This window comes from Orbicella faveolata, unplaced genomic scaffold (assembly GCF_042242905.1).
Source record: "Orbicella faveolata isolate gen_17 unplaced genomic scaffold, um_ofav_v1 contig_34, whole genome shotgun sequence".
NCBI classification, from domain to species: Eukaryota; Metazoa; Cnidaria; class Anthozoa; order Scleractinia; family Merulinidae; genus Orbicella; species Orbicella faveolata.
The window spans coordinates 32,857,350-32,870,928 of NW_028301563.1; the positions used below are offsets into that span (position 1 = coordinate 32,857,350).

Sequence of the window (13,579 nt, forward strand, 5' to 3'; positions counted from 1 at the left end):
ACATTTTTCTTTGAGTTGAACCAAGATGTCTTACGATCGCCAACTCTCGCTGTGTTTGTTCTTCGCCTTCGTCTTATTTCTCCGTGCACACATCAGTGAAGGTATGCGACAAGAAACCACTATTCCGATTTTTATCAGTCTATTTTATTCTCATTATGCTGAGATAAGATTAATTTGGTCTCTAGGAAAAGATAGGAAAGAATGTGTGAATGGTAAATATGAAGGTTGCATAATACAAACACAGAAATCGTTCAAGGGAATTTGTTTTCCTGATCTTTTCACAGCGTACGCTTTAGAAGCTGGGAAAGACAAAGTAGTCACCGTCGCGCCAGGACTGTTTGCCTGTAAAAAGATCTCATTCCAACATTCATTTTACGGTGTGCAACAAGTAAACGTTTTTGCATCAATTGGCCACACGGTCAAGAGTTCACTTCCCCGCAATAGCGCGACTCTGTGGGTTGAGTCTGTTACCACAAGTGGATTCAAAGTCTGTGTTCTGGAATATGGAAAAGGTTCCAACGAGACAGCCGAGGTTAATTGGATAGCGTTTCAGACTACACCATCTGGATCGCAATTTGGCAGTATCACGTTCAACTATTTGATAACTGGAACCCAATGTAAAAAGATCGGTTTAATACAGGTGAGAAGTATTTTCTTATATCCCACCCCTTTCCCCTTATCCACTTGCCCCTCGTTATTTATTCCCATTGTTCCTTTGCCCCATTAACCCCTTTCTCGTTCATCGCTTGTCCCCTGGTTGCTTTGCCAACTCGATCCCTTTCCCTTGTCCATTTGTTCCTGTGTCGAAGCGACCACTTCTTCCCCTAATTCCTTGCCCCCCCTTTAACTCTGTCCTCTAATTTCCTTGTCCTGTCACCTGGTCCACTTGTTCCACTTGTCCCCTTACCCACTAATTGTCCCATTATCCCCTTACCCCCTAATTGTCCCCTTAACCCGTTGTCCCGTTGTCCCCTCGTCATTTGGTCCATTTTTCCCCTTGTTCCCTTGTTCCCTTGTCCCCTTGGCCCCTTGTCCCTTTGTCCACTTGTCTCCTTGTCCGCTTGTCCTCTTCCCCTTGTCCCCTTGTCCCCTTGTCCCCTTGTCCCCTTGTCCCCTTGTCCCCTTGTCCCCTTGTCCCCTTGTCCCCTTATTCCCTTGTACCCTTGTTCTTTTGTCCTCTTGTCCCCTTGTCCCCTTGTCCCCTTGTTCCCTTGTTCCCTTGTCCCCTTGTTCCCTTGTCCCCTTGTCCTCTTGTCTCCTTGTTCTCTTGTCCCATGTCTCCTTGTCGTAAGCGTCCAGTACTGGCAATGAAATCCCTGGTTTCTACACTTTGATATAATTCCACACTTCTCTGTGCGTGGAAGTGTAGAATACCCTGCCAAACTAGGGATTTTCCCGACCTTTTTCCCATCTTTATTGCTGTTGTCATTCTTAGTTCTTCACCGCTCCATTTTTTAAAAAGTGTTGAATACCGAGGAAAACTAGGCATTTTCACGACGTTTTGGCTCTTTCCAAGCCTTTCCACTGTTTTCATTCTTTCCTTTATAGTTTGATTCCTTTTTCTCTTGATTCCTTGTCTCCTTTTTACCTTGTCTCCTTATCCTCTTGTCCCGTACTCTCCATGTCTCCGTTTTCCCCCCTCCCCTTGTGTCATTGTCCCATTGTCGGCCTGCCCCCTCCTCTTCACTTCTTCACTTCTCCACTTTTTCACTTCTCCACTTCTTCACTTCTTCACTTCTTCACTTCCTCACTTCCTCACCTCTTCACCTCTTCACCTCTTCACCTCTTCACCTCTTCACCTCTTCACCTCTTCACCTCTTCACCTCTTCACCTCTTCACCTCTTCACCTCTTCACCTCTTCACCTCTTCACCTCTTCACCTCTTCACCTCTTCACCTCTTCACCTCTTCACCTCTTCACCTCTTCACCTCTTCACCTCTTCACCTCTTCACCTCTTCACCTCTTCACCTCTTCACCTCTTCACCTCTTCACCTCTTCACCTCTTCACCTCTTCACCTCTTCACCTCTTCACCTCTTCACCTCTTCACCTCTTCACCTCTTCACCTCTTCACCTCTTCACCTCTTCACCTCTTCACCTCTTCACCTCTTCACCTCTTCACCTCTTCACCTCTTCACCTCTTCACCTCTTCACCTCTTCACCTCTTCACCTCTTCACCTCTTCACCTCTTCACCTCTTCACCTCTTCACCTCTTCACCTCTTCACCTCTTCACCTCTTCACCTCTTCACTTCTTCACTTCTTCACTTCTTCACTTCTTAACTGCTTCACTTCTTCACTTCTTAACTGCTTCACTTTCTCACTTCTTCACCCTTCACCTCTTCACTTCTTCACCCTTCACCTCTTCACTTCTTTAACTTCTTCACTTCTTAACTTTTCAATTTTTTCCTTTTCACTTCATCACTTCTTCACTTCTTCACTTCTTCACTTTTGACCTCTTCACTCGAATTTAGTTCTCTTAATAGTTTACCTTTTTTATGTCATGATCTTTTTGCACAGAATTCCTCCACTGCTCCAGCTATATTTATAACCGCCAGCCATCAGGTTATGAAGAAAGCTCATGAGGCTATTCTCCTATGGGTGGAAGACTTTCCCAAACACAGTTTCAAAATTTGCATTCGAGAAGCTAAGGTTTTTTCTGGACCACATAATAATATAAAAATAGTGAGTGTATTTTATCAATACTATCATTGTCTGGAAGAATCTAAAGCGTTATCTTGTTCCAAATGGAACTCATAGCGAAGTTCTTTTCGTTCAGTTTATGAGACCAGTAGTTTATGAAGTTAATGAAGATTTCGTTATCTTTCAGCGGACGCCCTTGTAGAGCTAAAAACGAAACAACTAGACTTTGTTTGAGTTCATTACGTTTGTTATGAGCGTCCGTAGACAAACACTATTAAATTTTGCAATTAATCACTTAACAATTTAAAAGGAGCAACAAATTTATGCCGGTTAGGCAAACAATGTGTAACAGCTATAAACTGACCCTGGGAAAATGAGGTGGAAATTTTCCAGCGGTCGCATATGTAGCTACGTAATTTTTTGGAATAAAGAGAACCAGCGTTGACCAACTTTCCATAACATTTTTCTTTTTTTAGCTGGCAAAACGTACTTCTCCTTGATTTGTTAACAAAAGGATTTCTCTTGCTGTTTTGGTGTTACCTGTGAATGTTATAAATTGGAAACAACAACTCTGAACTTGGATTGTACTACTATGTATTACAATAGGCTGTAATACGCTGATGAAATAATACTATGTATTACAATAGCCTGTAATACGCTGATGAAAATAATACTATGTATCACAATTCTAGCAAAAACTCTCCCGCCAGGTGATGATTATAATATACAACAGAGCATCTAAGGTCCATTGATATCATGTTTTCCTTCGCAGAACTGGATGGCATTTACGGATCTGAGGGTTGACAACTTCACCATAACCGACAGTCTTGTATTCGAAAACACCTCTTATCCGTCACACCAAAATAACTACGCATTCTGCCAAGTAAGAATTAAATAATATCTCCTTGATAATCATCTTCCTCCTCATCATCATCATCATCATTATGGATATCATCACCATTATCATTATCAAAAACTTTGAAATAATCGCTAGGACTGAATTTTTATTTGAAACTTTTGCCAGTCTACGCGCTCATTAGTTTATTTCAACAATTTCGAGTCTTGAAATGCCAGAAGCCGTAAATGTCCTTCTTTTAGTCTCTTCTCAGGGATTTGACTGTCCAAGTTACTCAGTGTTCCTTCAAAACGTCGCGGAAACTAGCTAGAAAACGTGGTCATTTATGTTGAAGAATACAAAAGCAAAAACCGACACAACGTAGAATGATTTTTTGAAGGTGTATTACATTTCGGCTGGTTTGGCAGCCGAAATATAGTACACCTTCAAAAAACCATTCTACGTTGTGTCGGTTTTTGCTTTTGTATTCTTCATTTTATATGTAAAGCCGATTAGATCACTATTGATCCAACGTAAACCAGCAGGATCATCGTTCCGGTTGCTTCCTTAAACATTTTATAGCCATTTATGTTGATCACATTAAGCCACCACACACTATATATATGCCAATGCCTAATAGTGTGCAATGACTCTGCCAATCAGATTGCAGCTTTCGCAGTGGTATACGAGCTCGAGTAGAATTCTTCTAATGATAGTTAGAACTCAAAGATAGCACGAGTATTTTGATGTTTGAGTCTCAGATACATCTAGAGTAAGAAAATGTTTCGGACATTAAAAAGGAAATACCCCAAAATCGATTGAAGAAAATACTGTTAATGAAAATTAATCAATAATATAACACTCTTAAACACCATCAAATAGCGTTTTATAACAAGAACAAGTCCTAATACGTTTACTTTTACATTGCAGACAATAACATTCACAGAGCCATTTTATGCTCCTCCAGTTGTGCTAGTGTCGCCAAAGTACAGTTTCGATAATAGATATTCACATGTGTTTGGAAGCCAATGTAGCGTTGTTACCGCTTGGGTTGAGGTATGCCAATATTCAGTTTCGTTTCTCTTCTTAAATTTCCAACTGCAATGTACTTAACAAAAGTAATTAATATGATATTTATTTATTTATTTAGCACACGTCCAAAAAGGAAGCAAAGGTGTGTGTAAGAAATTATAACAGTTACGCCAGCAAGGACTCCATTACATTGGATTACATGGTGATTGGAGGTAGGTATTCAGCTGTCATTAGGTTAGTAGAGATCCCTTGTTCTTACCTGGTCGCACTTGAAAGTTACCAAATAATCATAAATTGCGTTTTGTCTACAGATTCACCTCCGTAAGATTTATTTATTTCAAAGGCTTGACCCATTATTCCCTAAAATGGTGTGAAATTATTTTAAAAATCTTCAAAATTCTCATATATATACTCACTCATCCCACTGCTTTTACTCGTTATCTTTTAAATTTGCCGAGATTTTCTTAAATTATATTCAGTGTCTAAAATTCTGAAAAAAATTCCCGAATTATGTATCTAGCCTAATTTACATAGCAGATAATATTGAAAAGAAACGTTCTATGACTGACGCACTGTCTCCTCGTAACAGACTTGGACCCATGTTTGAATGTGAAATGTCAATACCATGGTCTGTGCAAGGCGTTTGGACCCCATGATGCTCGCTGTGTGTGTGTGGACAGTTGTCCATCCTACCAGGAACCAGTCTGCTCATCAAATGGAACAACATACGACAATGAGTGTTTATATCAACAGGAAATGTGTCTTCTTCAACTAAACTACTCTGTACAACATCCGGGCAGCTGTGAAGGTCAGGATCGATTAATTTTGATTTTCGTGGTATACACCTTGAGGACGCTGATGGGAAGTAAATGACAAAAAACTTTAACAGATGGGGCTAGAACACAAAGACTTTTTGAAAGATTTAGTTACTTAATTAGATATATAAAAATGTTTCATCATGTTTCTCTTTAATCAAAGCTTATTTGAACTAATTTGCATGCGACAACCCGGACAGATTTAAACAAAAATAGCCTCTTCCAGCCGTTTAGTTAAAGGTGTTAATTAAATTTTTAACCGAAACGGAAAGCGCAAAATAGTGGTAAACCCTATGTACTAATTAATTACTTAGTCCACTTCGTTTCTATCAGGATTTCCTTTCCAGCGAGGTCGGCGTCACATGCCACACATTCCTTCACTGGGATACTTTCCTTGTGAAGTAATTCGCCTCAAGCCTTACATGTTTTATCCTGACAAACCACTTGAAGTCCAGATCACTGTCAATCATATTGACACCAGAGACAAGTCATACATACATGATGCCGCTGTGTCGTGGGTTGAGAATGTCGGTTATGATCGATTCACTGCCTGTGTGATGGCGGCGGGCTACAATGAGTGGAAATCAAAAGCTAACGTGACAGTTGATTGGATGGCGTACCAAGGGGCTCCAGTGGGTGGTGTTGCCGGGGAAGTACGGATATCACATTGGTGGACTGGGACGACTTGTAAATCTGTCAATTTTCCATCGGTAAGTACTTTTTCGTTTCATTTTACAACTCAAGTTCACGAAAATAATTTCGATTAGCTTACAGTTACCGAATTTAGTTCAATATAATATGATTTCCTTTGGACTAATGGACCTAAACTGTCACCTATTACTCAGCCATTAGAGCATTAGCCATCCCTAGATTTTTAAATCTTCGCTAATGTTAAACAGCAGTAGGGTAACAACAACAACAACAGCACTAGTAGCATGAGCAAGAGGAACATCAGCGGTAACAGCTTGTGGTTTTTTTGTTTTGTTTTGTTTTGTTTTTTCTATGCAGGGAAAGTTTTCAGTGATACCCTCAGTGTTTGTTACCGCTGCGCACTACCGTGCAGGACTCAAGCGTGACGCTGCCAGTGTGTGGATTGAAGACGTCACGCAATCTTCCTTTAAAGTTTGTTTGAGAGAGCTTCAGAACTACGCAGGATCTCACGACGATGTTTATACTGTAAGTGTCTATACCTTTTTCTATGTACCAAACATAAAGTACTGAGAGATCCTTATCACTTACTTTAGCCTCCTAACACTAGTCTTTAGCATTGGTAGCTAAGTCTCTAGCATACTTTAACATCGGCACATATTAAGATGAAATAGAATCTTGATTTAGACGTTTGCTTATGGTTATCTCGCTTAATTTTTCGAAAAAATACTATTTCCATCTCAATTTTCTAGTTAACATTTATTTATTATTCTTTTTCAGAAATGGTTGGCATTTTCTTCTCTTCACAAGCCTCTTTTTACAGAACATAGTTCAGTCTATTTTGCTAACGCCCAACATCCACCTGCAGATTACAACAATGCCTATTGCAAGGTTGGTATCTTTTTCGTCTTACTACAGAGCAGAATTACTTTTATTTATTAAAAATTTCAAGAGTTAGTGTAGAGATCCTACAGAACAGCGTCAATTTAAACGTACTCACTCAGCAGGTTATTGTAAAATTCAGTTTGCTAGTGGTCAAAGTTGAATAACACCCCGCTTACTTAAGGAGAGTTTTTCTTTAGGATATACGCTTTACTGAAAAGTACAACAACACCCCGAATGTGTTCGTTTCCGCGAACCATTCGTCTAGCGGTGGAAATCGACAACCAGTACACAATGGAATAACTGCTTGGGTGGAGGTAATTTTGCTTTTTGTTTTTTTTTTACTTCTTTAGGCATTTCCATAGCAACTGCATTTCGACACGCCAGTCGAACCAAGTCTCGTCTATTTGAAAGAGTTCTTGGTTTCTTCCAATTTTCTTAAATGTCGATGCAGAATTAGTATCGTACCCTTTTACATCCGTTATTTTCCATCAAATTAAATGCGGGGAAAATCGTAAAATACAAGATGGCGTCTCCAAGACAGCCAAGAAAGTTGAGAGATACCTACTAGATGCAAATGACATGATATTGATATGTCTTACTAGAACGAAAACCCAGGGGAGGTATGAGTTTGCTTTTTCTGCCGAAGATTAAATAATATTTCAGAATATCACCGAGAGCGTTGTGAAAATTATCTTTTCGACTTCAGTCAAGACCACTGATTCTTTTTGTTCTTTTTTTTTCTGCAGTACATCAATAGGACCGGTGTGCGAGTTTGTTTAAAAGAGTTGTACGACACAAAGTATGATCCACTGTCTATCTCATACACTGTCCTTTCAGGTACGGACGAAATAATTCAACGTTATTCTCAAGATCAGTAGTAGTTTAGCTCATTTAGTATTCATGTTTTAGTAACTTCTGTCTCTTACGCTGTTAAAAATAAGATATTAGCAGCCTATTCTTGAATTTGATGGTCAGAAGTAAATTTCAGTCAGGAGTAAAAATACGAAAACATGTAAAAGGCTTTGCAGAAACATGACAAGCAACAATTTTCTTTAAAAACACTCAAAACATTCTTAATGATTCCTCGTACTTTTTATGGATTTATTTTTGTTTACATCTACAGACATTTGCCAGCCAGGATGGACTTACTTTGGTGGTTATTGCTACTTTTCAAGCCACGCATGCGCCACATGGTTGACTGCTGAGTCAAACTGTTCTGAGATGAACTCTGATCTGGTTACAGTGCACAACCAGGAGGAAAACGTATTTATTCAGCACCGTCATGCTGGTGATAGATCATGGATAGGGCTAAATGACTGCAGTGTTGAAGGCTCTTTTGTGTGGACAAACAAAGAAATTAGCAGTTTTAGGTTCTGGGCTCCAAAGCAACCAAACAACTGGAACAACGAAGACTGTGTGCACACTCTTGGCGTGAGGCATGGATATACTTGGAATGACGTGCCATGCAATAACTGCTTCAACTTTACTTGTTCTACAGGTAAAAAAAATCTCTTGTTTTACGCGGTTAATTTACATTGCAATTTTCTAATAAGAAACAGTAGAGAAAACAGAATCCCCAGAATCTGGGCAGGATAATCTTGCGCACACAAACTGGTTGCATGGTTAAGTTTCAAAATAACTCGTTACAAACCAATACTGTAGATATTATTCATTTGATGTTTTTTCATTGGTTTTTCAAATTTAATTTTGCAGACCTGGATGAGTGCACTACCAACACTCATAACTGTGACGTGAATGCAGATTGTGTGAATACCGTGGGCTCATATTCCTGTAAGTGTAGAGCTGGATATACCGGAGACGGACAAACTTGCAATGGTAAGAAACAAACAAACAAACAAACAAGCGACACCCCTCCCCCCTCTTCCCTAAGAGAAAACTGACATACACACAATTGATGTTGATGCTGAATGTAATGACAATTTCACTTTTTTTTTTAACAACTATGAATTTTTTTCCTGCATTGATCGGCTTAGTAAAAACTGTAACCAACCGCTCCTGTGCAATGAGAATACTGATAGAGAAAAGTTCAACACTGTAATAACTTGATTTTCTTACTAATTTTGAAGCTGAAGCTAGGGGCTTAGAACCTTGGTAATTTAAATTATCCAAAATCAGAGAATGCGTGGAAGAGTGTGGAAAGTAAAATAAACCATTTTTTCACGAAAAGATACTGCTGTATGCCCCCGGGGTGTACTCTCAGGAAAATTGGTCGGGGATGTGTGGCCTGCTCCCTAAACCCTTACCACATTTAAGACCAAGTTCTGCAATTTCCCTACCCCATTTATGATCTGACCAAAAATTTTGATTCGCTATTTTTAAGACCTGACCCTTAAATCAATACCATGTTTCAGACCTGCGCTATAAATGAATTACCTGGGCTCAGAACAATGTTAAAGGCAATATTAGGTAGGGTATCTTTTTCTAAAAAAAACATACCCAACGCAAGACTAGAGTGTAAAAACGATACCCGATTTGAGACCAAAATGGCTAAAAACGATACCCTATTTCTGAGCCAAGCGGCTAAAAAACCATACCCTTTGAGGCCGCACATACCTATACAGCCCACATGAGGGAGTAACTCCCCAGATGTGTGTCTCTTTCGTCAAATGGCCAGACTAACGATAACTCAACGTTTATCCATATTTACTCCTTTAATCTTGTTTCAGACATAGACGAGTGCTCTTCAAACTCTCATAGCTGTGATGTGAATGCTGTTTGTAACAATACTCGTGGATCTTACACTTGCGCGTGTAAACTTGGATATTCAGGAGATGGCAAAAATTGCACTGGCAAGTTATTTTCACTTAACAAGAACTACAAAAGCTACTGGTTGAAAATAGAAACAACAAGAAAAAAAAAACACTTCGAAATGACGTCATATGAAAATCAGGCTATTCGCCTAACAAATTTATAGCGTGTAAAATATAATTATGATTTTGAGTGGGTTTTTGGATGTAAAATAAAAGAAGGGTGGCTCAATTCACGGAATAATTCCTTTGGAAAATAGGTTCTTTTGATACATGCAAACATGCTCTTCTGACCAGGAGCAGCAATATGGCTGCCACGACAACACTCTACAACAAGAACTATTTCCCTTGAGAGGTTTTCTTGATAAACATAGTGAGCCTCTAATCACGACACGTACTATAAAATTTACGATAAAGTACTACTTATATCAATATGACGAAAACTCCTTATATTACTTCAGAACATAAAACACTTTAAGTGAAATATGTACAACGTAATTTATGTTTGTGTTCCTTATTACCCACAGTGATCGATGAGTGCGTCAGCGGCGTTCACGACTGTCACAGTTCAGCTTCATGTACAAACACTGTAGGATCCTACATATGTTCGTGTAACCGTCCTTACATAGGTGACGGGAAAACCTGCACGTACTACCTAGCAGGTGAGTATTTCGCTTTGAAATACTCAGCAGCGGTTAGAGTGAAGCTGAAATTGCTCATCAAATATGATGTTAATAAAAACTTGGCCTAAGAATTCTTCTTCCATCTTGAATCAGGTTGCCATATAGGAGGGACTGTTACTGATGCAATCAAAAGAAACAAACCGACACTTTAACTTCGGCCACCATGATTAACATTAACGCAGAGAGGGGTGGAGTGGAAAGAGCTTACGCTGATTTTAGATAACCGTTTATAACTTTTTCAATATTTGAGAAAAAAAATTTAACTTCACTTAAGGGCAATTCTTTATTTGAGAATTCTGAAGTCTGTATGGAGTAGTACTTTATTCATAAAAAATAGTATCCGATTTTTTTCTCGTTCGGGAATTAAAATAATTCATTAAGAGTACTGATCATTGCGACCCAAAATTTAGGACGCGATTTTCCAGATAAGAGTATTTAGTGTTGCTCGGATGGCATTAAATACATGTATCTCGCTTGCTGTTTCATGCAGGACAAACGATACAACTTTAGGGTGCGTATGATATTGAAGACCCAAGTAAAGATGATCACTTTATTGCTGGAAAAAGATGAGTGTTAACTCTTAGCAAAAAATTCAGACAAACTAATAAAACATATGTTCGTGACAAACTGGATCCAAGAAACATTCTTATACTTTATTTTTGCAGCGGGTCTTGGATATTCCAGCATTGTGGGAAGCAGCAAGACATTTTTGACATGGCTGGATAAATGGTTAAAGCCTGTGACTCGCCAATCTTCTTACTGGAATCGCTGTTACCAGGCAACTGTAAATGGCTGGTCATCCTCTACCTTCCATTCGAACTGTGACGGCAAAGGTCCAACTATCACAATCATCCGTGTTGGGAAATATATTTTTGGAGGATACACAAGTGTCTCGTGGAGTAAGTGACATGACCAATTTCATCTTTTACAGGCAACCCAAACGCAAGCTGTGAGTCAGCCATAATCATATTTCGCAATAGCGGTCACTGAGAAATATGGGAAAAGAGTTTCAAAAAGAATTTTAAAAAGGCATATTTGCAATATGATGTGGGACAGTTAAGTGCTAGAAAATTCTTAACAAAATGCCTTTTCTTACTTCCATGGAGTATTAAAATTTTACTTACTGTGTTGACGCGCCTCTTTTCTGCTTCGTGACGGTTTTAGGGAGATATCGGGAGGGAAAAACTTTATAGGAAGCGGTACAACGGCTTCGCCTCATCAAGCAAGGAAACAAAAAAGGGTAATACCAAAGAAAGGCAAATAAGTCAATGATATTAAGAATTTCTGGATAACTCATCGAGATAAACAGGCCGATAGAAACACTTGCATTTTTATATGGCATGGTGTTCCTGGCTAACTGACAGCTTTAAAGCTCGATATTAATTTTATGAGATTTATAAAACAGGGCGTGGAGATCATGTTCAGTCTGGAACTGGGGCAGCTGTTTCCAGTCTCGCACCGGGCTTGCTTACCCCAGAATTGAAATCATTGAAAACTTAGGAGACAATTAACATAAAGGAACCGGAGAACTTATGATTAACACTACAAGAAATAATGCCGAGCTAGGAATAATAGTAAAATTTTGCGGGCCAATCAAATTAACGTTGTCGGTAATACGTCATTACTAAACTGTCCAAAGTGTCATCATTGATCTTGGACTTCTTTCTCCTTTGTGTATTTCAAATTAGGTTACAGTTGTGGATATCGCTACGATTCAGCGGCCTTTCTCTTCTCATTGGTTAACAAGCCTGGTTGGCAACCACCAAAGCTAGATCAAACAGGACAGTATAGTTATTGGAGAAGATATTCCATCTACAGCTGCTCTTCCTATGGACCAACATTTGGAGGAGGATTCGATATTCACATTGCCAACAACGCTGCATCAAACACCAACTCAAACTCAAACCTTGGACACACCTACAGCCCGCCAGCTGGTTACAGCTATGGATCCTCCTTCACACGATCATTCCTGGCGGGTAGGTACACCTTCACGCCTGACCAAGTCGAAGTCTTCTATGAAACTACCTGAAGAAATCGCGGAGCTTGCAGTCTTAGTTTTACACACCCTGTACAGAACAACTAAACCTTTGCAATTATTCAAGTATATATAGAAACTGTTGGTAAATTATAGAAGCGCAATATAATCAGAAAATTTCAATATCGCCGATGATATCTCAATCAATAGGTTAATACAAAATCGAGTAGTTACGTATCCTTAGTCGAAGATAAACAGTTTACTTTGAGCGGCTTACTTGTTTGGTAATTGCCATTAAAGGATGGTTTCATGGCTCCGTGTTATAACAAGCTATAACGTTAGCCGAGCTACTGACTTCTGCGAGAACTGAATTTCCTTTCAGACTTTCCCCTCAGTCACAATAACACGGTGATAGCAGTAATGTTTCTCATTAGAATTTCTTACTCTATGTTTTAATTAATACCTTTATTGTTTATCCACCAATCGAATAAAAGTAGATAACGTGTGTGTGTGTGTCCAGAGTAAGACGTTAGCCGCCGAATGAAAAAGTTTAACGGTTAACTGACTAAACTGAATTCGAAGTTTTGCTTGATAAATCCGCTGACATCTTGATAAAATTTGGGCATCAGTCTTTCTGGTTTCACAAATTATAGTCTGTAGTTGCTGAACTACATGTGGCTCAGTAAAAAAAGTGAACAAGGTAGTAGTTTATAGTCACGCTATAACTTATACACGCGCTGAACCGTGAAATTATCCCTTAAGAAGGAGAATCTTGATGCTGAGTTTCAATTGATTGAATTCCACGAACATCATACCAGGATAAGTTGCAAGTTACAGGTCTCCAGCTGGTTTTGATTTCTTATTTTATTCAAGTAAAGGGGATTTAGAAAAAGGATATTGAGAAAGTATGATAGAGTAAGCATTTTTTTGTTTTTTTTTTGTTTGTAGTAATTATGAATTGTCTTTTAAGAGTGCTAACGTAGAAAATAAATACGTGTCAGGCACACCGTTATAAACGCTTGTAACAATAAAATAGAGCAGGGTGAAAATAATGCGTTGTTTTGTGTTTGTGTTCGTTCTCATCTAGGCGAAAAGAAATCTTTTTTATCACTATTATTGAGAATTGTCAAAGTCTAATTGCCTCTGCTAAACCTGCCTTTAGGGAAATCATGGTAGTTGTGTTTCATTGCCTCTGTGAAACCCGCCTTTAGGCAAATCGTAGTAGTTGTATTTAAAGTTTGCAATGAAGTCTTGAACTTGTTTCGGTACAACATATGGAAACAACTCTTCAGACGGTGAT

General features: G+C 38.9%; 1 protein-coding gene across 1 annotated transcript; it reads left to right on the forward strand.

Moving 5' to 3' along the window:
* Window positions 1-25: 25 nt before the first annotated feature.
* Window positions 26-13,331, forward strand: LOC110043245 (uncharacterized). Its single transcript, XM_089272390.1, has 18 exons — window positions 26-101; window positions 186-640; window positions 2,516-2,680; window positions 3,411-3,521; window positions 4,404-4,529; window positions 4,624-4,717; window positions 5,095-5,313; window positions 5,654-6,030; window positions 6,329-6,496; window positions 6,749-6,859; window positions 7,051-7,167; window positions 7,600-7,690; window positions 7,977-8,351; window positions 8,567-8,689; window positions 9,541-9,663; window positions 10,149-10,283; window positions 10,970-11,203; window positions 11,993-13,331. Exons 1-18 carry the CDS (start codon window positions 26-28, stop codon window positions 12,331-12,333), a joined length of 3,441 nt encoding a protein of 1,146 aa, XP_089128516.1. The 3' UTR covers window positions 12,334-13,331.
* The last annotated feature ends 248 nt before the right edge of the window (window positions 13,332-13,579 follow it).